General features: G+C 38.3%; 2 protein-coding genes across 2 annotated transcripts; both read left to right on the top strand.

Moving 5' to 3' along the window:
• The first annotated feature begins 2,726 nt into the window (after window positions 1-2,726).
• On the top strand, window positions 2,727-16,953 carry fyb1b (FYN binding protein 1 b). Its single transcript, XM_070924823.1, has 19 exons — window positions 2,727-2,856; window positions 6,548-7,556; window positions 10,477-10,612; window positions 10,711-10,784; window positions 11,222-11,244; window positions 11,437-11,495; window positions 12,057-12,189; window positions 12,727-12,886; window positions 13,152-13,272; window positions 13,521-13,540; window positions 13,667-13,739; window positions 13,917-14,003; window positions 14,460-14,500; window positions 15,109-15,190; window positions 15,366-15,465; window positions 15,739-15,901; window positions 15,992-16,025; window positions 16,122-16,153; window positions 16,295-16,953. The coding sequence occupies exons 1-19, from the start codon at window positions 2,854-2,856 to the stop codon at window positions 16,315-16,317; spliced, it is 2,373 nt and encodes a 790-aa protein (XP_070780924.1). The 5' UTR covers window positions 2,727-2,853; the 3' UTR covers window positions 16,318-16,953.
• A 1,218-nt stretch (window positions 16,954-18,171) lies between these two features.
• On the top strand, window positions 18,172-19,814 carry atp5mea (ATP synthase membrane subunit ea). The gene is made up of 4 exons (XM_070925253.1): window positions 18,172-18,227; window positions 18,905-18,959; window positions 19,479-19,577; window positions 19,730-19,814. Exons 1-4 carry the CDS (start codon window positions 18,192-18,194, stop codon window positions 19,753-19,755), a joined length of 216 nt encoding a protein of 71 aa, XP_070781354.1. The 5' UTR covers window positions 18,172-18,191; the 3' UTR covers window positions 19,756-19,814.
• Window positions 19,815-22,019: the final 2,205 nt, after the last annotated feature.

Below are 22,019 nucleotides of genomic sequence, written 5' to 3' on the forward strand. Positions count from 1 at the left end.
ATATACAAATGGAAAGTTCCTTTGTTTAAATGTTGTGATGCTAAGATTGAAACTGTATTTAAAGGAAACAAATGTCCTTTTCTTTAACTCTGAGCTACACATCTGTTTTTGTCTTCAGACACCTCAGTGTCAGCAAAACAAAGAGTTTCTGATGCCTTGGGACATTCTTCTATAATAGTTCTTTTTAAAAAAAGCATAATTTAACTTGTCTGCAAAGGCTGTCAGTTGTTAAAATAACATCAGTGTACAGAACTATACCAGATCTTTCATAGTCACTTTAGTTTCACTATCCAACAAGGAACATTTTGGTTTTCTACAGTTGCTACCATTAAAACACATGAAAAGTCATCAAATGCCATACAAATAAACACACAAACATAATATCTTTCAGTTAATACAAAATACACATTTCTCATAAAAGCAATTTAGCACTTTTAAAAGCCATGTTTCTAAATCTTAACCGATCCAGGGCAAGAGAGAATAGTGAACTGTCTGGACTGGAAATATCCTACAGCAATGCTTCGTAAAATCATCAAGATGAGAAGATATGCAGACTCACTTCAGGGGAAGTGTGTCTGCATCACACTTCCCCAAAAACTGAAAAACTAGAGATCACACCAGCTGCGACCCATGAGTACTCAGTAATCATTACTACAGTATTACATGAGTACTCAATGGTAAATGGACTTCACTTAAATATATTTATATACTTTACAGCTTGGCCTCATTCACCCATTCACAAACTGATGGCACACCTGCCATGCAAGGTGCTGTCTTCCATCGGGAGCAACTTAGTGTTCAGTGTCTTGCCCAAAGACAGTTATGGGTTGGACCACACCCACATACTAACATACTGAGACACAGTGATCCTCGGTTTAAAACGAATGTGTGCAAGGGGCGTAAAGTAGGCCAATTGCCCCTTCCCTACTTCCTACCCCCTACTTCCAGCCCCCTTGCTTAGACCACACCCATCTTTGAACTCAGCCTTCATTTTGATCTAAACTACACACCTGTAAAGTTTCATGACTACATCTTGCACGGTTGTGACACTATCGTGATGCCAAAATCTGTCCACAGACAGACCGATACATAAACACCACAGACAGACTCAAACATTGTCAGCCACTCGCTGTCGCAGCTGGTAACAAGATAATCATGTGTTAATAATGGTGTTGTTGTCATAAATTAAAGCGACAGATCACATTTGCATGTCAGCGTGATGCACCTCCCACAGTCCTAATGAATGGCAGTCAGGCGGATTCCAGATTCCAGATCGTATGTCACGTTATGGATGATGGATGGTGGGGAAAGATCCTGGTGAGTGAACTTCCACCCACTGCATCCTGGAAGAGTCTGCACGCCACAACCTGCTGCAATCTGTAGTAGGTGTATGTGGGTACATGAGTGAAAGTCACTAAAGGCTGGATATCCAAAAACAAAATACCTGTGACCATCATTAGGAGGTTTAGTCTATGACCCTTGACAGCTTACTCTGATTTGTCAATATGTGTCCCATCTTGGCCTTTTACACAATTTGTTTTATCAAATAAAGGTAAAGCTAGGACATCCATGACATCCACTAGGGGGACTGCTCAGCTCTCTTTAGGTCCACTGAGGTTGAGCTAGTCAATTTTCTCACAGAAACACAAATGTTGACACCTGTTTGTGCATGACCACTGACAAACTAATGAATAATAAACACATTTTCAACTCTGATCTCAAGTCATTTCCTGTTGAAAGTTTACTTACTGAGCTCTTGTTAATCATATTGGCATGGCTCTATGGATGGAAGTGTCACTCTGTCTGTCCAACACTTTGGTCCAGACTGAAATATCTAAACAACTACTTCTGTAGATACATTGCCATTGTACAGACATCCATGGCCCCCAGAGGATGAAGGATACTGACTTTAGTGATCCCCTGACCAGCAGGTTGGCATTTTAGGCTTTTAGCTTAATATCTCAACAACGATTGGATGGATGTCTCAAAATCTACTAGATGGCTTGGCACAACATTTTGTATCGACATTCATGATCTCCAGAAGATTAATCCTACTGACTTTGGCGATCCCCTGGCTTGTCCTGCAGTGCCACCATGAAGCTCTCATTTGTGGTTTTGAGTGAAATGTCTTAACAATCTTTGATGGATTCCTCGCCACGAAGAATCCTGATGATTTTGGTGATCCCCTGACTCTTCATCCAACGCCATCATCAAAATTTAAATTTGTCCAGTACTTTGTTCTGTCCTCCAGAACTAATGACACTGCCATCCGCCTCAGCTGTACTTTGTGATTAGTGCTAATTAGTTCATGTTAAAATGCTAATTTCTTGTTGTTATGCAGTACATATGCCCAGATTCTTTACCGTAGTGTCTGCTAAAGTTGTAGCTTTATATGACTGCAGCCTTTTTTACCCGTCACATTTTTGTTTGCTTCATTATATTTAATGTGTTTGATATGGTTGCTAAGGAACAAATCTCACCGTGGTTTTTCTATTGATCTGCCACCGAGTGAATGAACATCAGTTGTTGCGCAGAGAGGGAAACTGCAGGGAGTTTGCCAGGGATAGGCAAATCCGAGAGATGAAAACACACAGATAACAGAGGCTGTGAGACTCACACTCACACTAAATACGTGCTACTAAGAGAGGAAGTAGTCAAGTAGTCTGCTTGTGTCACCGACAGGAGTTTACATCCCCCCACATACAAACACACACTCAATGCTCTGTCACACTCTCTGTCACACACTACCTCTCCGTACCTTTCTCTCTGCGACAGAAACAGAAACTCACAAAGATACACTGAACAAACACCAACCATTCGGACATAACAGAGGCACCTGGCATTGTCCTCAAAATGGTGAGTACAACTTAACTGTCAACTATTTAAAAATCACTTTCTAGATATCAGAATTACTCTGGAGTGCCTTGATAAGAATCAATGAAAGAAATCTTTCTTATGATTTACTATGAATTCTTTGTAACAACACCCTCAAGTAGTCAATCATTCTTGTACTGTACAAATGAATTTGGCAATGCCATTTGTTTGACCAAGTTACTGCATGTATGATAAGAGAGGAAGAGTTGTAATATCTAAATTGTTCCTTTGCATTCAACAGAACTTGGACTATTAACTATGAAGCCATGTTCACGGTAGCAGGCTTTTTAGTTCTCCTAATATAGTGTTTAAGACCCATGAGATTATTTCAATTTCATTTTATGTTTGATATTCAAGGCATTTTCTGTCACATCTCTTCATATTTATTGTGTAAAAACAGCAGAAGTCACCATTAGGGTTGGTTTTTTTTGTGTCAACTTGATTGAGCAAGTGAGCGTCGACTTTTCATCACACTGGAAATAGAAAGCAAGGTTCCTCTTTGCTTTGACCAGGACATCTCATTCTTTTCTCAGTCATTTCTCAGCTAGTCATTGGACTTGAAATGCAGTTGTGCTTAATAACTGTATAGAGAATAGCACTTTTATTCATATTGTTATTAAATTATTTTATTATAAACAAAATGTATTCTATATATTGGCAGTAACAGGGAAACACCAAACCATCCAGCTGCTGAAGTCCTTGTGGCCAACATGGCATTGCTGTGGTTCTCACTTCTCCCTATGAATTTCCACAACCTAAAAGTGACCCTGCACTAAAACATTGTATACAGGGTAAACCCATCTAAACCTATACTTACCCAGAATGTACAGTCCACTTGCCAGTTTATTAGGTACACCTAGCTGAAACTAATGCAGTCTAATACAACAGCCCTGTACTAAATTCAACCTTTATGAATGTTATAATGTTAAGTTTTTTAAAACTGTTTTAGAGAGGTGCTGATTGAACATTATGGCCATTTTGGCTGACTGTATGGCTGTAGTTGTAGTTCTGTTGAGAGGTGTCACGTTATTCTGTGAGGTGTTTCCAGGATTTGACAGAATTGCAACTGCACAGACATTTAGAAAAGCAGTAACTGTAACTGGCACAGAAGATATTGGGTAATTTTGTAGTTCACTGCAGTTGAGAAACAGAAGCGTGATGAGGGAACCTTCCTCTGTTTCTTTACCCCTGATTTCATATTGAGCCGCATGTCGTGCTTAGTGTGAAAACATTTCATTATTCCACCACAGCAAGATATGACTGGCACCATTAAAGTGACACTCCACCCAAAACCTTTCTTTTGAGCACCAAATATGTAACCTCAGTTGGCTTGAAAGGTGGTTGGTAAAAAAGTACTTGAGTTGCCTTCTCAACGAAGAGAGCAGCTGTGGCTAGCTTGACTGATAGCATACAGTATTTAGTGAGTACATGACAGTTACAATGGATTCAAATGGTGACAATTTTGCACAGTGGAATAAAAAGACATCTAAAAACAACATTATCCACATCTCCATTGTCCAATCATATGCACAGTATGCTAAAATATATTTTGCTAAACTATGACAAAATAAATAGCTTCTGAGTTACACTAATGCTCATATAAAACTCAAACTGAAGCAGTGTTTCTTGCCATAACTTAGATGATAGATGGATAGATGACTGGACAGCGGAGATGTCTGTAGAATTGGTTTAAGAAGTTTAAGAAGAAGAACATCATCTGCAAAGTTGAAAAATATTCAAATGGATCATTGTTTTCCCTACAATATTTGCTTGTGGCAGCAAAAGCATGATTATCATTTTTTTATGGTTATGTTTAGGCAACGCAAAGCACTTGGTTACCAAAAGATCACCATAATCTTTTCCTACAACTTCTATGCTGTTCAAGAGCACTTTGTGGACTGGAAAAGATGTTGTCAGTGAACGTAATCTAGGCAGCAATTACATTTACGTCTAAAACAAATAAGGTAAAAAAAAATTGCAGTGTATAAACATAATTTATAGGAGACAAGGTGGTAGAAGACAAGAACCCAGAACCTCGATATTCATACTGATCTAAGCCCACTGAGAATGTGATATGCATAGGCTATACAAATAAGCATGACTTTTCCATCGCTCACAAACATACTGAGATCATTATAGTTACAGTAACACACAGTCTTTTCTTTACCAGCAGCTGCATGGTTTGGTGTGAGTGTTACTGTTACAATATTCTAGCTGGGTGTTACTGACATGCAGTAGATCTGATGTTTAACTTCCCATTTAGCTTCATGCAGTACATTTGTACTTTCCGTTGTACTGTTTTCCCTCACGTTTACCGCTCTGCTGTAGGAATAACAGCAGCTGTGTGTCCTCAAGCTCTTATCTACACTTCCTGGTATGTGATGTCTGTGGCTCCAGTCAAACCAGCCTCATTATAATAGGTGTGGCCGCCGCTTGGTCAGTCCATTGTGACACTTTGTGAAACACCAAACCTGCTATTTTGTACACATTTTGGACATAACTTGTAGCTAATGATGCAGCACCCCAAACATTTGGTCATAGGACCAAATCTACGCTAAAGACTCCGTTTCAGTGTAACAAAAAAAATCAAACAATAAACTGTTTTGTTGCTAAGGCTAATTCTTTATTTACCTACACTGAAGAATGTGCACAAGGTATATAATAATTAACCAAAGTGTTTACAACAAAGATAAACCAGGAAGTCAGAGAGTCAAGATCCGAGAGGCAATAAAGCACTTTATAACCCTAACCTACAATGACGACCTATGTTAGTGGATTGCTCAGTACTAAATGTTTTCACTCCTGACTGAAGTGTCTTCATCTGTCTGCTTATGAGAACGTTCTCTTTTCAAATATCATATTTGCTTTTCATTTGTCCATTTAAATTTCATGTGAGGTATACATGAATTTGGTTCCCAGTTCTCATCTTCATAGGCTACATTACCCAAATAATCTCAATACTTTCCATATCATAAAAATGAGTTTAAAAGAGTATTAGCTCCTGTTTTATGCTGTTTTTTAAGTGGTGAGAGAATTAATTTCCTGTTAAAACCAAAGAGAAACAATGAGATAAATAGATATGACAGAGGATTATTTCGTATAAATACCAGCCCCAGGTCGTTCAAACACTTAACTGTTAATAACAGAGTGATAGCGACACACACATTCAAACACCTATGGCTGCCATGCAGGGCACTGGCCTCGCCATTAGTAATTTGGGGTTGTCTTTTGCTTTCGGACATTTCAGCCACAAACCCTGTGATTAATGGAGCTGTGTGTGAAGTTGTTAAATGTGTATTTGACATGTTTTGTACTGTATATATGAGTGATTTGTGACCGAGATCGAGAAAAGAGAGAAACAGATTAGTGAAATAAGTAACCACGAAGAGAGCGGGAGGATTGGATAAAAAATGCCTTGATAGGAAATTTTTTAAGGTAATATGGTACATTTTACAACTTTCTGTTTTGCATTTCATGTCAGTCTAATAAAGTGCACATCTTGTTTTCTTTTATTCCTCTTTTGCTTTGTTCAACAGTTTCTGTTTCTGTTTTAGGACTGTTGTTTGCTGAAGTCGTTTTATACTCTAGCACGCACAGCACATCCTAATTTTATTTTTAATTATGGTTTTGTATTCTGGTTATTAACCCTCCTTCTGATCTTCTTTCCTTCCAGCAAAACAAATCTGACGTAAAGGCCATCATGGCTCGCTTCCAAGCGAGTGGGGCCAGCACTGACGAGACTTCTTCCACACCGGCTGGACGTACCAAACAACCCCTGCACCCCACCCTCTCCTCTGGCCCGACCTTACAGACCAAGAAACCTGTCTTAGAGAGCCTCTCAGGCAGTGCGATAAATGTTGCTCCTAAACAAGCTTTCCTGAAAAGTACAGTATCAACTAAAAGTGACACAGAGGCACATGAACCAAACAAAACTAGAGCCCTGGCTAGCAGGTTTGTAAACACCCAGGATGACACCAACAACAGCAAACCTTTCATTGTCAATAAACAGCAGATACCCTTGAAGTCACCTCTTTCACAGGCTCCTGAAGCCAAAGGCCCAGTACAGAAGCCCCTTCTCAACAAGCCCTCCCTCAGCTCCACCTTGTCCGACTCCAAGTCTGTCTTTCCTAAACCCTCTGCAGCACTTGGCTCCAAGCCCAGCTGGGTGAAAGAGGACAGTGGCGGGGGTGTGACCGGCGCCACACCTCCCAAAATGCCTCCTTTGCAACAAAAACCCCGCAGCAGCATTGTAAAATTACGTCAGCAAAATGAAGAGATGGCAGGAGCTAACACAGACACCGCGAACAAACCTTCCCCTCCGGCAAACTCCTCTTTTAAGCCCACCTCCAACTTCAGGACTGCTCAGAACATCTTCAACAAGGAGAAGGACAAGACTGAGCAGTCAGATAGTGCCCTGAAAGCAGACGGAGCCAGCAAACTGCCCCTCACTGCTTCTAACTCCATCTTTCCTCCCAAACCTCCCACCAGTAAAAAGCCTAGCTTGAAGAAGCCGCCAAAGCCTTCTCCTCAGACTAGCAGCGTTAACGGTGATGCCACTTCAGGCCCCAAGCGTAACCCCCTCCCCAACAGCTTAGCTTTGGGCCCTGCTCCTGCCAAGCCCAACCGACCCCCCAAAGTCAACCTGGAGAACATTAAAAAAGGTGCTGAGGCCTCTGATGATGGTAAGTCGGACTTTTAATAGCTTTGTTTGTTTAATAATGACACCATAGACATATGAACAAAACTACTGATTCTGAGAAGATTTAGTCACCAATCCAGGGAGTGAATATTTTATCAGTATTTACACAAATAAAATCAATAGTCAGTATGGCGGAATGCATTACAAAGTTGCTTGTCTTTCAAAGTGTAGTCACAGGCACCACTAAAATAATAACAGCTTAACACTCATGAGTCTCAAAGATGTGTGATCACACTGTTAGAGCCCCAGATAAAATCAAGCAACCATTCTTCATTTAGATTCAGCAGAAGGTCTTATTTTGGTATCGCTGGATTGATTCTGGTGAACAGTCACAAAAGTATAAAGCTCAAATCAAAACCATTGCTTCATGATTTGGTTTGGGACTTGAAATTTAACAGATTTTAATCTAAAAATTCTGATTTCTGCGCTGCAGAAGACACGTTACTGCTGGAATGATCTGCAACAAATTTGAAGTGAGAGACATTAAATCTTCTAGCAATGATGGTGTCGATGTATCTTTGGTGATGACTAGTTGCCATTGAGGACACCGAGGACATGTCCTCAGTTTTGTTTCTGGGAATTTAGCGGCTTTAACAACATGCAAAGGCTGATTCTGATTATCATAATCTTTAAGTCAAATTATGATATTTTTTAATTGCCTACACTTTACTGTTTTAAGAAAAAGATATAAAGGGTCTTAGCATTCCTCCACCAGAATTATACTCTGCTGAAATCATCGAGAATTATTTGAAACAGCATTTTGACCTTCATGTGGGGAAATTACATTTACAGAAAATATATTTTTACATTTTAACCATATATATAAAATGGGAAAATAAAGGTGCACAAAAATTTTCAGAAAATCTTACAGTTGGTTCCTAATCAAAAATGTCTTAGGGGGTGAGGAATATGGACTCATGACCTCACTATTTCTAAAATCATGGCTACAGTGAGTTTCTGACTGATCTTATTGTGATCTTTTGGATATATAATCTCTGTAGATATATAGTCTCTGTTGCAAAATAGATATTGACCTGAATAAATAGAGCTTAAAGAATTAAACACAAACTTTCCCAAATAGAATGAAACACATATAATGGTTAATGGTTATTTTTATGGCTTTTTCAGTATACATCTTCTCCCTATCTAACGTATAACCATTAAGACGGCAATGTGTTTGACTTTCATTTCTGCGAAAAGCTGGAAAATTGAGTTTTAGGAGAGAAATTCTGTCAGCCAGCTGGGACACATGTGGCCCCACAGGCAGGAATACTTCATCTCTATCTGACTGCATTTGTTTTTCATTTGGTATATGTCAATGGCCCCCAGCTTCCAATCAGTATGCAAAAAACTACAGCAGATCAAACACTGCAAAAGATTTCAGCATAATTTCTTTCCAGATAAACAACCAACAACATCTGAGTTAACACTCTCTAAACTAAGCCAGGCGCTTGCTGACAAGAGGATTAAATGACTGGTAAACAGTCTGCAGGTCACATGATAGTGTGAAAAAGAAGGGTTTCCTCTTATTTTGTTGTCTCATGTGCATTTCCTCTCTATCACTAGCAGCGCTACTTTGGACAGAACGCATTTCAGAAGTGTGAAAATGGTTCACCTCACAAGTATGGTTTCAGTGACGTCAGCAATGTGTTAGCCTGCAGTTGTTGAGTTTATTTGGGGTTATCTGACCAACTCAAACAACTTATCTTATTTTTTAAGATGTGTTTATACTGCAGCTGAATTAGCATTTTGTACATTCTGCATAAGATTAGTGAAAGTTACACAGAAGCTGCTGTAGTTATTCAGAGCTTCAGATAAGAGACCAAAGTCACAAAAACACACTTGTTCCTCTATTTACCCCGGCCAAGTTCCCTGTCCAGTTTCTCCTTTCTCCACCCCCCTCGCTCTCTGCTCTGACAGCTGAGGTGGTTTCACCACATGGAGAAGTAAGTTCCAGAGGCTCTGTTTTAGACACATACCTGATCTGATCTGATTTCCAGGCAGAGGTGAAGGATGACTGGGCAAATACTGGAAGACAGAAGACCAAAAATAACAGTTTTGAGGTGGTTGATTATTTGGAGATTTCTGTAAACTTCAATCATAGTTTGTGATTTTCCTCATGAGTCATACTGTTACCTCAGCAAGCCATGAAAAGAGTTTAAAATTCTGGTTTCCATGCTATGTGCTCTCCCATTCTCATTATTATGCACTACGCTATCCTTTTTTTCTTATTTTACACTTAAGAATTAAGTGAACAAAAACACTTAATATGTATCACCTACTTGTTGGCTCTACATGCTCCTGAGCAGTGGTGGAATGTAATTCAATACATTTACTCAACTACATTTACTTAAATACAAGTACAGTACTTAAGTACACTTTTTAGGTACTTGTAATTGAGTAGTTCAATTTTGTGCTACTTTATACTTCTACTCCACTGCATTTCAGAGGCACATATTCTACTCTTTACTCCACTAGTTAGCAGTACCGCCACCTCTGCCAACAACAACAGTAAAAACCTCAAAACGGTATTACTTCATACAAAAACACACTGTAATATATATCACTGACAGGAGCCATTCTGCTCCTTAATGAGGAGAAGTACAGTTTTCTGATAATTCTTTGTAAGCAATATTTCAAATGAAGGACTTTTAGGAGGACTTGTAAGGGAGAATTTTTACATTGTGGTATCGTTTGTTGAGACCTGTCTGACCTGTTTTTTTTTCATATGGGAAACCGAACTAGTTTCCCCTTTGTGGAAGTTATCTATCCATCTATTTATCTATACAGTTATCTATCCATCTGTTTATCTATACATACACTACATATGTGAGGCAGCCATTGAAGGGCACTGGTACAGAAACTTTAATTCTCTATTTTGACACCATGTGTTTTTGTTACAGGTCCTGGCACCTTTAAGAAATCCATCATCCCAACTCCTCTGGCCTCTTACCCCAGTAACCATAGCAATCACGTGACCCAAACTCAACCCCCTCAGGCTGCAGTTCCTAGTCTGCCCCCACGGCATCCTGGAACCATGTAGGCCCACACATTCAAACTCAAACACACTTACAAATGATATATACTGTATGTTTTCTGGGTACTAACAAGAGGTAAATCCTGACTGTGCTTTTCAGGACCCAGGAAGATGAGTTTTATGATGATGTTGATGAATTCATCAGCTCTCCTCCACCTCCACCACCATCCACAGGTTCAGTATCTACTATTTGATCAAATGCAATGCATCATGACTTCCATGTTGCAAGACGTTCATGTTTTTACCACCACAGGAAGACAGAGGAGGACTGTGTGGTGCTGAACTTTGTACCATATTTACATAATAGAAGACACAAATAAAATGAAACATATTAGTCAGTTTATCTTAGCAGTGAATAGTGTTATTGTTACCAACTTTTTACCCACTTTGGGGTAATAGTCCTGTCAATAGTTTGTCTAGACAGTTAAGTTTAGTCCTCATTGTATGAAACTCAGCACATAAATAATCAAAAGATAAAATGTTTCAGCAGCTCTCTTTGATGGTTTAAATATTAAAAATAGACACATCTGAAATATGAGTCAGATCATGTTCATAACTATTCAAAACAAAAACAAATTCTCTTGTTATGTTGATTCATTGTTCCTCTTTAGGTCACCCGAGTCAGAGGGCAAAGGTGAGACATGCTGAATTACTTTCACTTACACAAATACAGATTTACATGTGCAGATGCAGACACATTCACACACTCAGATAAGAACATGCATGTGCGCTGGTAAAGACTTCAGAGGTGTTCAGTACAGAAAGAATCTCTATCAGCGACTATACTGAATCACCAGCTAGTTTCTTCATGTCTTCTCTGGCCCAGGAGGAAAATGATGACAATGACGAGTATGACGAGATGTATGAGTACCTTGATGAACGATGGTGAGAGGACGTTCTTCATTAAACCTTTACCTGTTTATCCCACACCTCACTGATTCTGCCATGTCTTTAAATCCAGTTACAAATTATTTGTGTATGGATGAAGTAGTTGAGTGCTTCACTTATTTACGTACTTATGTACATTTATGTCCAATGCTGAAAAGCCCTAAATTTGTCTTTAATATTGTAACCACAACAATTTATTTCTGCATAGAGCTCCCTCGCTTAGGTATTGGTTTTCAAGCCAGTTCAGCTGTGCTCATCTCTACCTTTCCTAACACTACTCTCTGGTGGTTGTTTTGCAACATTACAAAAAGTCATTCATTCTCACTCTGGTGTACATTCAACTGATGAAAATACAGAAGCAAATAAACTTTCTCTTTTGAACAGCTTTGTCTGTTCAGGGACTCAATTAGGGGTCCTCACTGGGCTCATTTTGAATTCAAGTTCAAACAGCTTTTAAGTGGAGATCAGGCGTGTAGTTAGGGGTGATAAGGTGTATTTCCTCAGGGTTTTATCTACTTTTATTGTAATTTGTGTTTTCTATTATTGTTTTCTCAAAAGGGAAGAGGCTGAACAAAAACAAGAAAAAACGAAAGAGAAAGACGAGAAGGAGGAGAAAAAACGGCTGGAGGCTGAGAAGAAGGAGCAGAAGGAGCGTGAGAAGAAGGAACAAGATGCCAGAAAGAAATTCAAAGTGAGTAAACAAGACTGGAACTCTCAGCTAAACCTGTTGTGACACCTTGAAGGAATAGTTTGACATTTGAGATATTTGCTTTCTTGTCGAGAGTTAAATGAGAAGATCGATACCACTCTCATGACTGTACGCTAAAATATGGAGCTAGAGCCAGAACGCGGTTATCTTAGATTAGCCTAAAGACTGGCTATGCTAAGCTAACTGTCTCCTGCCTCAATAGTCCTATTTAACAGACGTGAGACTGTTATTGATCTTCTCATGTAGCTCTCATAATATCAGACTCTTCTTTTAAGAACATGTGTAACACTTTCCTATTTTCAGAGACCTGTCGTATCCATTAAGTACAGTACACGTGCACATACAAACACACAAACTGCCCTACCTTATGAATGCACTTTGTCTGCTCTTGTTTTTAATTATATCCATGTCCTTTGTGGCTCGACAAAAAAGTGACAAATATCTTAATAATGTAATAATCTATTGTTTTTTTGTCTGTGTGCGTTTGTATATATGTTTGTGCATGGCTGTGTATGTTAGCTGGTTGGCCCCCTGGAGGTCATCCACCAAGGGAAGGCTCGTGTGGATTGCAAAGGCAATAAGACCGACCTCGCTCTGAAGCAGGGAGACTGCCTGGACATCATCCGAGTCCAGGGCAACCCAGAGGGAAAGTGGTTGGGACGGTCGCAGGATGGATCCAGTAAGTGCACGTATTTATCCCTCATTGGTCTCATTTTCTTCACTTATTTTTGCCTTTGCTTGTCGTCTTTCATCTGTCATCAGTCCCATCTGTAAATACAGAACAAGACTTTCAATTACATCTCTCAACCTTATTTTTGACCTATTCTCATTTTTCATTTATTCATCTATATTTGAGCTACAAACATGCAATAATTTATATGCAGAATTCTAATTAAGCACAATAAATCAAATCAATATTTCACTTTGCTCTCTGTTTTTAACAGTTGGTTATGTGAAGACCACTTCAGTGGAAATTGACTTTGACACTTTGAAGAATCGTAAAGCTCAGCCGGTATACGACCCTGAGGTATACGATGACATCGATGTGGCCTCTACTGATAACAGGTACCAGGAATTTCAAATTATATATTCTAATTCCACATCAGTTATTTGCACACACAAGTTGCACTTTTGTAAGAATGGAGACAAGTGAAATGATAGGAGCCACTGGTACGCAACACAGTCACACAGACATTAGTTGCAAAAATGTCTCCTCTATTATAAATAGGAGTTTTACTTTTGGACCCTGTTTGTGAGAAATGAAAGTTTACTAAATTCTCTAATGTTTATATAAATTTCTTCTCTCTCTACAGTGGGATCAAAGGACCAGGAGGTATGCTTAAAATCTTACAATAACATCATTCATTTCATTATATTCAGTTACCATCTTTGCATTCAGTTAATGTCAAGGTTGTTTTACTGAGACCAGTTACAATATGTATTTGCTTTCGTCCTGTAGTTGTCCTACCCCCGCTACCAGGAGATGGAGGACAGATATACGATGATGTTATTGATCCAAACCTGGAAGTCAGGTGGGAACTGATTTATTTAGTTACAAGAAAAGGGTAAATGGAGAATAAGTGTTTCAGTACAATATGCTTTAAGTCTTTTAGAAAACATTGAATGTGAATGCTAAATGGAGATGGATACACGGGAAAGATTCAGAAGTGAAACAGAAAAAGAAATTTCATCCTTGGTTGGCTCTCTAGTCCCCTGGACTCCAGGTCTTCTCCTGCGAAGCCTCGCAGCTTCCTACGGATGTTTGACCGGAACAGACGTCCTGCCAGCACTAAAGTGTAAAATACACTCAGTAGTAAGACTGATCACTGATCTACTGATGTTAATCCCTAATCTCTCCACCGTCACTCCCCTATTTAATGGCAGTTCTTGTCAGATGAAGTTGCCTTTGAATGTTGATTTCTTCCTCAGGTCAGACCGACCACTTCACCTCTTGCTGAATAATAGGATGTTAATCTGCAAATTGTGTTGATTGTGATTTTACTAATCTTCTCAAGTCATTTGCATGTCTGAAATTGATGTATGACTGTTGACTTAATCAGAAAATCAAGGCACCATCAGCGAACACCGTCAAAAGCATGTTTTAATAAGTACACTAATTAAAATATTGTGCTGTAATTAATGAATATGATTAATTTGGGCTGCTTTGAATCATACTGACCTACTTTTAATTGATGATATTGTAATGATATAATTTATGTAACATTTTAATAATTTTTCTTCTGTTGTGCCAGAGTGCCTCCACCCAGCCAGTTTACTGCAGACGGGAGTTCAGGTATCACTCACTGTGATAATACCTCCATGTTTTGAATGGATATTTTATGGAAAAAGATACTTGTTTCTCAACATTTGTCCTTCCTTGGGTTTTCTTTCAGCTTCTCTATTAAAAACAAAGTAGACATGTGCCAGTTTGCATCTCAAGACTGACAATAGGAAACTCTAAATTACTTTTAGCAGGGCACACCTTCCCTTTTGCAACTGACTTTTGGCCATTTATTTACACAAAATACAAGTTCTTGGTTGGCATTACTAAAGCAAGACTGTGTAACTGTTGAGAGAAGATATAAACACAAATAAAAAGCTGATTTTATAAGCAATAAAACACTCCCTCAACATCTCTAGCAAGAAATGTTTTCTACTGGTCTTAATTAATTTATTACTTCAATTCATATCATATCTTTTACGTCATTTCATAAGCTTCACTAGCCAAAATACAAATTGCCCCACACCTAGGTTATTATATCCTTTACAGCTGACAATCAAGTTTTATTATATGTTGTGTGATTAAAATGTGCCCCCTCTGAATGCATGCATGTTAATGTCAGGTGTCTAAAACTGACACAAAATCACATCACTGACTTCTTCTTCCTCGTGTTATCACAGATCAGCCTGGAGCAGTGATTGATGAAGAGATATACGATGATGTTGACTCTCAAACTCTGCCTCCCCCTCCTCCCCTCAGCAGGTACAATTACTTCAATCTTAAAACAAAATAACCCTTAAATAATTCCCAAACATTTAGATCCAAGTGTATTTTCAAAACTGTCAGAAGACATATTTTGGTTGACAAAAAATTATAAGTAGCCAAAGAATCATTAAATATTTTCTCACGTTTTTTCTTTTTCTTTTTTGCTCTCCAGTCTTCCGACCGTGAGAGGCAAAAGCAAGACTGAAGAGATGGACCCAAAGAAGCAGAAAAAGTTTGAGAAAGAGGAGAAGGACTTCAGGAAAAAGTTTAAAGTTTGTCTCTCTTATGTTTTTAAGCATGTTTATCAATCCAGTCCTGTCACCAGGACGATCACACCTGCTGAAAATGTTTCTTCCTAATTTAAATGTATTAATACCTTAACAACAAATAAACGCAATAATGTGAATCCAAATTCATTAGAATACTGAGTATAATCATAGGCAACACAGTACTTGAAAAACTGATGTGCTATCAAGAATGTAAAATTAAAATGTATGCATAGTCACAAACTCAATATTGATGATGTAATTTTCCATCTCTTTCAGTATGAAGGGGAGATACAGGTGCTGTACCAGGTGACCATCATCCCCACACTTACTAATAAGAAGTGGGCTGTGAAAGAGCTTCCAGTCAAAGCGGGAGAAAAACTGGACGTCATTGTTAAAGCCGTGGATAACAAACTGACCTGTCGGAACGAGGACGGCAAGTGTGAGTATCTGCTGCTGAATCAATACATGTAGTGCTGTTATAATTCTGTGCTCCACAAAAGTCTAAAAGCTGCCTGTCTGTATTTTACAGTTGGTTATGTTTCGACCAGCCACATTGTTATGGAGTAAGTAGCACAAACATTCACACACACACACACAGACTTAGAAAGAGCGACTTAACAATGTTCTGTCTGTACTGATTGTTTTGCTTTTGTTTACAGCGATGGTGATATCTACGATGATATTGGAGATGGTATGTTTTTCTGTTTATCTTTCATCATTTCCAATATACATTTTTCAATATATAATTTGTAGACGTCCACAACACGGTTGACCTAAATCCCCATTCATTATAGAAATAATAATTTTAATCAATATTGTATTTTCTTTCCAGATTGCATCTATGACAACGATTAAAAAAACATCCTGCACAGGGTTTATTGTTTTACACTGATGCTGTTCATGTTATTTATTATGATATACATTGGGAGCTGCTTTTGGTTAGCCTGATCATCAGACTGAATTGTCATTTCATTTTCACTTCATTATTCATTCATCAATATTTGAATAAATTGGACATGTGGGTGGCGATTCAGGCATCTGGAATTAGGCTAGCTTTAATTCCTTTGAACAATGCCATTCTTTTAAATTTTGTTTCTTCAAAAATAACAACAAAACAAAACGATTTAATGGGGTTACGTTATTTTCATCATCTCAGCAATGTGGGAAACACTTTGTTTGAACAAAAGTATTTACATATTTCTGATTTTAAGTTTTCTTCATTTATTCGTCTATCAGACTGCCTTTAGAAACTCCACAGCACTGTATTTACTTGTATGCTTCTACTGTATTTTTCAAACCTTTCAGATTAGATACATGTTTTAAAAAGTTGTAAACATTACTTGCTATTTTGTTTTTAAATTAATGTCCATGATATGACACTGTATGTATATTCCATTGCTATCCGTACGGCTCTCAAGTTTCAACATGTAGACTAAACAACAGTTTTAGTGCCTCTTAATTTTGTACATACAATTATGACATAAATAAATACAATTTTGAAAAAAAAAGTGAGTGAGTGTTTTCTCTACACACCTTAGTTTGTCTTGTTGTTAAAGTAAGAGCATAGAGGTCCACAGAGGTTCATTAGTATATCTCACAATATCACAATAATATGTTGTGTGATGCTTGTAAACTTAAGTGATGTGTGTGCAGGTGTATGATGTGTACGGCTGAATGAAGACCATTTTAATTGGCCAAGTAGAGAAATCAGCAGCATAAAAATTGCAACTCCTCAATCATGACTTTCTGCGTGCAGTTCATGTGCAAGAACGGACTTAATAACATCTAGTGGCAGCCACCAGGAACTACAACAACTTCACACTGGAATTTGGGATTTCAAGAAAAAATGTGAATGTGAAAATGAAAAAAAAATCCTGTCAGTTAGGTTATTGATACAATACTAAAGAGATTAGAGATAAGATCTAAAAACAATGTTTGGTATATTTACCCAACACTACTAAGTTTACGCTTCCTTGTAGAGCTGAAACGATTAGTATAATCATTTTTTAATCGATTGGTTGATCAACAGAAAATTGATTGGCAAATATTTTGACAATCAATGCATCTTTTGGGCCCTTTTAAAGCAAAAATGCAAACATGGTGCTAATACCAGCTTCTTAAATGTGAGTATTCTCTGCTTTTCCATGGCTTTTCCATGTTTTATAACATTGTAAACTGAATATCTTTTTGGTTTTGTACTGCTGCTCAGACAAAACAAGACATTTGAAGATGGGAAACTGGGAAACGATGATGGACATTTTATGAACTTACTAAATAATCCATTAATTGAGAAAATAATCAGCATATTTATCGATAATGAAAATATCTGAGTAACATACACTAGATATGTATATGTATATGTATAGCTGGTCCAATTCTTCGATCCGGCTAAACTAAATACATTATTATCACCTTACCAACTGTTTATTCATTAATTCATTTCGCTAATTGTACATTTATTTGCTAACTCTGTTCATGCATCATTTCCTTGTGAAGCAGGTGAGTCCACTCTGATATTGTGTTGTTGTCTGTTGCTTTAGTCCATTGTTTGCCGTGATAAAGAAAGAAGGAAAGAAAAAACACTGGAAATGTTATATTTCGGAAAATGACGTTTGGCTAACAATACAATTTACCTCCGGCGGCTTTCACAACTTTCCTCTCATGTCCAGAAAAAAAAAGAATAAAAAACTACTTCCGCCCTAGTCCGGAAGTCACTTCCTCGCTTCACAATGGTTCCTCCAGTCGCAGTGTCGCCGCTCATTAAGGTAATAACCCAAATTATTTGTCCTGAAGATTGTTATTGTTGTCAATTTAAAGGGGAGAAGGTAATTTTAAAAAACCCATCTTCCTTCTCAAGGCGTCGGCGAATTGGCCGTTAATGTTAGCTAGGTTAGCTGTCCTAATAGCATGTTAGCTAATGTTTGCTAGCAATGACATTGAGAGGCTGTACAGGTGAACTTTCTTCTGCAATAACAGCTGTAAAATCTGAAGCATTTTCCACATCTGTCTGATGCAAAGTTCGCTATTATCATTACTAGTTGTGGGGCTGCAGTGAGTCTTTTCAGTCAACAACTAGTTTGCCTTGTCCACTTCGGCAGAAGGGTCAGAGAAAAAAGCTGAACTTCGCCCCTGTCACATCTAACTGAGCGTGGTTTGTGTAATTTACAGTAGCGTTATTTAGTTAAACACCCTGGATATTGATAAAGACAGAAACGCAGAAAGCGATAGAGGAGAGGTAAGTTAACGTTAGAGATCTCTCGGCCAGTAGCAAGTGTTTAAACGTGACGGTCACGTCAATGAAGTATTGCAGTGGAACTCTTAAACACTGATAAAGAAAAATAACTATCGACAGCTCATCCTGCTGACATGTCTCAGCTCACTCAGTCAGCTGGTTAGTCATAGTTGTTTCACTAGTTAACAGTTTGAATTTCTTGTATTTCAGACGGCCAGGTGGTCTGCCCTGCTGATCGGCGTGTTCTACGGCAAGCAGAGGCTCGGTAAGTTCGTAGTTGCGCATGCGCCAGCGAGTGTATTTGTCAGTGTCCAAACTTCAAGGGCATCAGTTAAACACAAGGGTGGAAATAGTAAAGTTCCCTTTATATGATTACTTCACCAATTTAAGCTACGTGGCAAGTAAGGAGTCCCGTCTCAAACCTACAGGGGTGAATGTTTGAAAAAGAAGTGCACCTGGACTGCACTTACTTTAGGTTGGGAGACAATTTCAGTTCTCACATTTTAAACTTGTTTTAAAATGTTCTGTAACATTTCCTGTTTTGTCATGGGGTATAGGATATTTAATGACGTGAAGTTGTATATCTACTTGGATTGAGATAGGCCTGCTCTGATCTACAAAGTGTATATGAACCTATAAGTATACTGTAAATCTACTTATTTCTACCTTTTTAAGGTGTGTGCATGTGGCTGGACCCCTGGATTGTTATTTTGCACATTGCATAAAGCTAAAATAAAAATGTTCAGTGTTTGTTTTAAAATAATGTGGTGTTGCTCTTGTTCAGAGTACCTAAAGCCCATTGCTGAGGAGGAGAGGAGGATTGAAGAAGCTGAGAAGAAGGTCAGGGAGGAGCAGGAGCGCATCTACAAACAACTGTCTGAAGGTAACACAGGACCCCACACTCCCTTTGCTCCCATCTGTCACACAAACACAACTGTTATTGGTGTTAATTCTAGTGAGGCATCACATATTTCGGTTTTATGTCCATGCAATGTAATTTACATATTACCCTCTTGTTCTCTCTCCTCTCTGCAGCAAATTCTGACACCATTCTCAAATGAACTGTCTCTGGACCTGAGTCGTTATGTTCCAAACTCAATAAAAATTATTTTTCATGTAATCGAAATGTTCTTGTTTCTTTTTTTTTGTGGAGGCTTTAACTTCATACTAAAATATAAAATGATATCAAACCAGTTCTTCTTTCAAACAATTCACTTTTTCATGTTCTTCTTTAGGTGTAGTTTGTTAGTTGTATGTGTAGTACACACATTTTGTGACTAGAGTGCAGGTGTGGGTTGTGTACCTGTCCTTCAGTAGGAGATGAGCCTGGGAGAAGAGCATGGTTGTAATCCTGGCCTAGTTTCACAGCAATCCCAGGATTGGGGTCAGGGACCAGTTGTAGAAAGTGCAGTGTGGACAGAAGTGTTCCTTCAATACTTGTGTGTGTGTGTGTTATGCAATATTGTAACCTTCATTATGAGCTCCACATTGCCTTATAGCATTATATAGTACATGCTAAGGCATTGTAATTGTATCAAGTTACACAATCATGTTAGTTTGTAAGCAAGTTTCAGTATCGCAGTCAATTAATTCACTCAGTTACCTCATAAAAATACATTTGCTTTATTTGGGTCATCATTGTACACATGGAGCACATGAAGAGGCAAGCTTTAAAATACTGACAATAAAGTAAATCAAGTCTATTTAAAAATGTTAATGGGTATATCCACAGCATGTTAAGGTACATTTATTGCCTAATATTACATGGTCATCTCTGACGCACTCATTCTTTTTTTTCCATATGTGGAATACTTGTACATCAGTAAATTTAGGCAAGCATGATAAACACCATATCTCAATAATTTAAGGGAATAAGAAATTACTTGATGACTCGTATGCCAGTGCTTACAAATCACACTAGTTTAACTATTTACAAAATAAGCATCTATATTTCAACTAGAAAAATATTTTCTTGTATTTACAGGGAGGAAGGAAATATGTACAAGAACTTGTTCTTTTGTCTCAAACAGCTCTTTGCGCTTGGAGCTGTCATTGTCTGTCTGCAGAAATTGTTTTTGCAGATGCATGATGGACTAAAGGGTAGCACTGTTGACTCACAACAGTCCCAGGTTCAGGTGTTAGACCTGCTCCTTTTTTGACCTGAGTTTGCGTGTCCTCCACATTTACGTTTGTGTGTTCCTCTCGCATCAAAACACATCATTGTTAGCTATTATAAATACTCCTAGCATTGCCCGTGAACAAGACACTGCCCCAGAACTAGAGTCCTCGGGTGGTGCAGTAGGGCTGACCCCTGCTCCTATTTAGGATTTTGCAGAGGATGAATTTCCCATCAGGGATTAGTTAGTGGTAACTTGTTGGAGAGAGATGGTTGCTCCTGCTACCATATGATGCTTCAAAATATTGGAATTACCATTGAGGTCCAATCATTAAGTTTGTAATAAAGTTAATCTTACCTGGAATCAACTAATTTCCAGAGTAGTGACTGTGTTTCAATGTGCTCTTATTTAATAAGACATTTAATTGTATATTCATAAAATATAATATTCTCAGCTACTCTTTCAGACGTATGTACAGTGTGAAGGCATCATGAGGAAGCAACTACAGGCTTGTTTGCGGACAGTAAAATTACATTTCTATGCCATCGCCTTAATATTCATATAAAGGAATCAATGCTCTATACAATACAATACAATACAATACAGTAGTGCAGCAGTCTCGTCAACTACCTTTGGCTCTCTGCAATCAAGGTAAACAAACTCTCAGTTGTAAATGATAAGTGACTGGAAGGAGTGAACATGAAATGATCATTTTGAAATATTGGAATATATGTACAGTAGTTTAATTACAGTTCTATCTACCCATTAGCTGAATTTACATCCTGGAACCCTAAATGAATGTTATATTAATGTACAATATACAATATGTTTGAACAGAGCTCCATACATGATAAACAAACAAGCACACACACATACACACAGCATCTTTCCATCTGAACTAACATTAATCCTCAAAATATCCTGCGTCCTGCCTTGATCTGAATTCATTTTTTTGTTTTTGCTCACCTGGTTAGAGTCCCTCATAGATAAAACATTGCTCTTCTTGGTGAACTGGTCTGAACCAGTTTTTCAGAAGAAATACTACGGGGCTGTGCATTCACTCACGTTTCCATCTTCCTGACTTTATTTGCATGTTTCCCGTGGCGGTGAGACCGACTGACTGGCTGTGGTGCTCAGGTAAGTCTGAAGTCAAGTCTGTCATGAGCCGTCCGTGTGCACTACCATCATGTGCACAGCCTTTTGACCTT

This window comes from Enoplosus armatus, chromosome 18 (assembly GCF_043641665.1).
Source record: "Enoplosus armatus isolate fEnoArm2 chromosome 18, fEnoArm2.hap1, whole genome shotgun sequence".
NCBI classification, from domain to species: Eukaryota; Metazoa; Chordata; class Actinopteri; order Centrarchiformes; family Enoplosidae; genus Enoplosus; species Enoplosus armatus.

Bases quoted from the DNA above. Each gene is read 5' to 3' on its own strand.
- atp5mea (XM_070925253.1), top strand. From the start codon at position 18,192: ATGGTTCCTCCAGTCGCAGTGTCGCCGCTCATTAAG. The intron at 18,228-18,904 runs GTAATAACCCAA...CTTGTATTTCAG, and splicing joins CAGTGTCGCCGCTCATTAAG to ACGGCCAGGTGGTCTGCCCT. The intron at 19,578-19,729 runs GTAACACAGGAC...TCCTCTCTGCAG, and splicing joins CTACAAACAACTGTCTGAAG to CAAATTCTGACACCATTCTC.
- fyb1b (XM_070924823.1), top strand. The intron at 14,501-15,108 runs GTATCACTCACT...GTGTTATCACAG, and splicing joins TACTGCAGACGGGAGTTCAG to ATCAGCCTGGAGCAGTGATT. The intron at 15,902-15,991 runs GTGAGTATCTGC...TGTATTTTACAG, and splicing joins TCGGAACGAGGACGGCAAGT to TTGGTTATGTTTCGACCAGC.